The sequence below is a fragment of the Octopus bimaculoides genome, chromosome 23 (genome assembly GCF_001194135.2).
Source record: "Octopus bimaculoides isolate UCB-OBI-ISO-001 chromosome 23, ASM119413v2, whole genome shotgun sequence".
Classification (NCBI taxonomy): Eukaryota; Metazoa; Mollusca; class Cephalopoda; order Octopoda; family Octopodidae; genus Octopus; species Octopus bimaculoides.
Genome location: NC_069003.1, coordinates 21,404,716 through 21,407,393, shown reverse-complemented (window position 1 = coordinate 21,407,393; position 2,678 = coordinate 21,404,716). Strand labels below are relative to the sequence as shown.

The 2,678-nt window shown below is 39.6% G+C and overlaps 1 protein-coding gene across 1 annotated transcript in view; it reads left to right on the top strand.

Moving 5' to 3' along the window:
- Positions 1-2,678, top strand: part of LOC106867812 (FERM, ARHGEF and pleckstrin domain-containing protein 1) — a 303,490-nt gene that overhangs the window by 224,139 nt on the left and 76,673 nt on the right. Inside the window, exon 9 of the mRNA XM_052976041.1 lies at positions 426-581. Within this exon, the coding sequence (XP_052832001.1) occupies positions 426-581 (156 nt within the window). The remainder of the gene's footprint in view (positions 1-425; positions 582-2,678) is intronic.

Sequence of the window (2,678 nt, the reverse complement as noted above, 5' to 3'; positions counted from 1 at the left end):
GAGATACCCAGACATGGATAAAACGGTTCTTACATCAACAACAGTCTCCTAACCATTCTTCTCCTAATCATCTTCAACTTTATTGCTGTTATTGTTGTCATTGTCCTTCTTGTTAATTCTACATAAATGCGCACACATTTTCACTTTCTGTTTTTCTTTCCTCTCCTTTCCTTTGTAACTCCTCTCTCTTCTCTCTATTCTGTCTCTTACTCTCTCATTCTCTGCCTTCTCTGTCTCAGCTCTCTCTGTCTAATCTCTGTTTTGCTACTCTGTCTCTCTCACTTTCTCACTTTCTCTCTCTCTCTCACTTTCTCTCTCTCTCTCACTTTGTCTGTCTCTCTCACTTTGTCTGTCTCTCTCACTTTGTCTGTCTCTCTCACTTTGTCTCTCTCTCACTTTGTCTCCCTCTCTCTCTCTCCCCACAGGACCATGAAGGCGTTCATCTTAGTCTATCGGTAGCACACATGGGTATTGTTGTATTCCAAAACCTGACTAAAATCAACACATTTTCATGGGCCAAAATTAGAAAACTAAGTTTCAAACGCAAAAAATTTCTGATCAAGCTTCATCCTGAAAACTATGTAAGTATTCTTTCTTTCTTTTTTTTTGTGTTGTGCTTGTTGTTGTTGTTGTTGTTGCTGCTGCTGCTGCTGCTGCTGTTGTTGTTGTTGTTAAAGGCGGTGAGCTGGCAGAACTGTTACCATGCCAAGCAGAATGCTTAGCAGCCTCCCATCCATATTTACATTCTGAGTCACAAACTCCGCAGAAGTTGACTTTGACGTTCATCCTGTTTGGGGGTGGAGAGGGGTGATAAAATAAGTACCAGTTGAGTACTGGGGTTGATATAGATGACTTACTTAGCTCATTCCCCAAACCTGCTGGCCTTGTGTCAAAATTTGAAATCGTTATTATTCTTATTGGAGTCATTGCTGCCTTTTGTTATTTTGTTATTGTGTGTGTGTGAGCTGATCAAGCCACCTTTAGTGACACCATGTTTTACACATCCATTCACTGTCAACAATTCCCTTTTGCCTGCTGAGTGGATTGGAGCAATATGAAATAAAGTGTCTTGCTCAAGGATATAATGTTTCACCAGGAATTGAACTCACAGCCTTATGATCATGAGCCAAATACCCTGACCACTAAACCACACACTGATTAGTTATTCACATTATTTTCAATTAATCATGCCTCATATGTATGTATATAGATGCAAGCATGGTTCTGTGTGTGTGTGTGTGTAACTGGCTTCTTTCAATTTCCCTTCTATCAAATCCACTTGCACAGCTTTAGTCAGCTTGGTGTTATAATAGAAAACACTTGACCACCTTGGGCAGGTGTCATCTACTATAGCTTCGGGCCAACCAAGGCCTTGTGGGTGGATTTGGTGGACGGAAGCTGAAGGGGGTCCGTCGTATATATGCATGTATGTGTGTGTATATGTTTGTGTGTCTGTGTTTGTCCCCCCAACATCGCTTGACAACCGATGCTGGTGTCTTTACGTCTCCATAACTTAGTGGTTCGGCAAAAGAGACTGATAGAATAAGTACTAGGCTTACAAAGAATAAGTCCTAGGGTCAATTTGCTTGACTAAAGGTGGTGCCCCAGCATGGCCACAGTCAAATGACTGAAACAAGTAAAAGAGTAAAAGAGTGGGACTGAACTGGAAACCATATGATTCAGAAGAGCGCTCCTTATCCAAATAGCCTGGCTTTTATTTGCTTCCTTTTGTTGTTGCCAACATAAGAACACATGGTGGTGGCATGAGGAACAAAATCACTTGAACAGTAAGTTTCGACTGCTGCTTCTAGCAGGTCAAATATCCGCACAAAAGAGAAGGGCCAGTTGAGTGTGATATAGTTTTGAATTATTTATTGCTGTTTACTGATAATTGACAAATCCACAGCAACTGGTGTATGTTGGATGGTGAGAAAGGATTAACTAAACATGACTGCTCACACAGCAAAATGACAAATTACTTTTATAATAGGAACAAACATACATGCACAGTTTTCACTAACACACACACACACACACACGCACACACACACACACACATGCACTCATACACACAGTCTCATACACTCACACTTAAACTCTCTCTCTTACTCACATGCATACATAGATGCAAGCACACCCTTTCACTCACAAATACACTCATATACACTCTGATTCTCTTTGACATACATGCACACACTCACACTCTTTCTCACTCATACACATACACACTCTCATTCTCTTAGACACACACACATGCACACACTCAGTATTCTGTATTTAAAACATTTCATGCTGCTACGAATTAATTTAGTCATAAACAAACATGGCTGAATTTGTTTCACAATCCCATGATTCCATGCTCATTCCTATTGGACAGCCATATTGAGGACACATGTCTTTCATTATGGCCTTGGGTCAACCAAAACAGTGTAAAAGACTATACAGCACCCTGCTATGTAGTCTATGGAAATGGCTCTCACATTAACCAGGTATTCCTTTAAAAAAATTTTAATTACTCCCCAGTTTTATTCATCGATGTAAAAACAAAATGGTTTGCATATATATATATATATATATATATATCATCATAAATATACAGGGATTAGCAATTGAGTTGCTTCTCCAACATACTGAAAATTCAGAAATAGCAGTCAAAGAACTACTGATTCCAAACTACA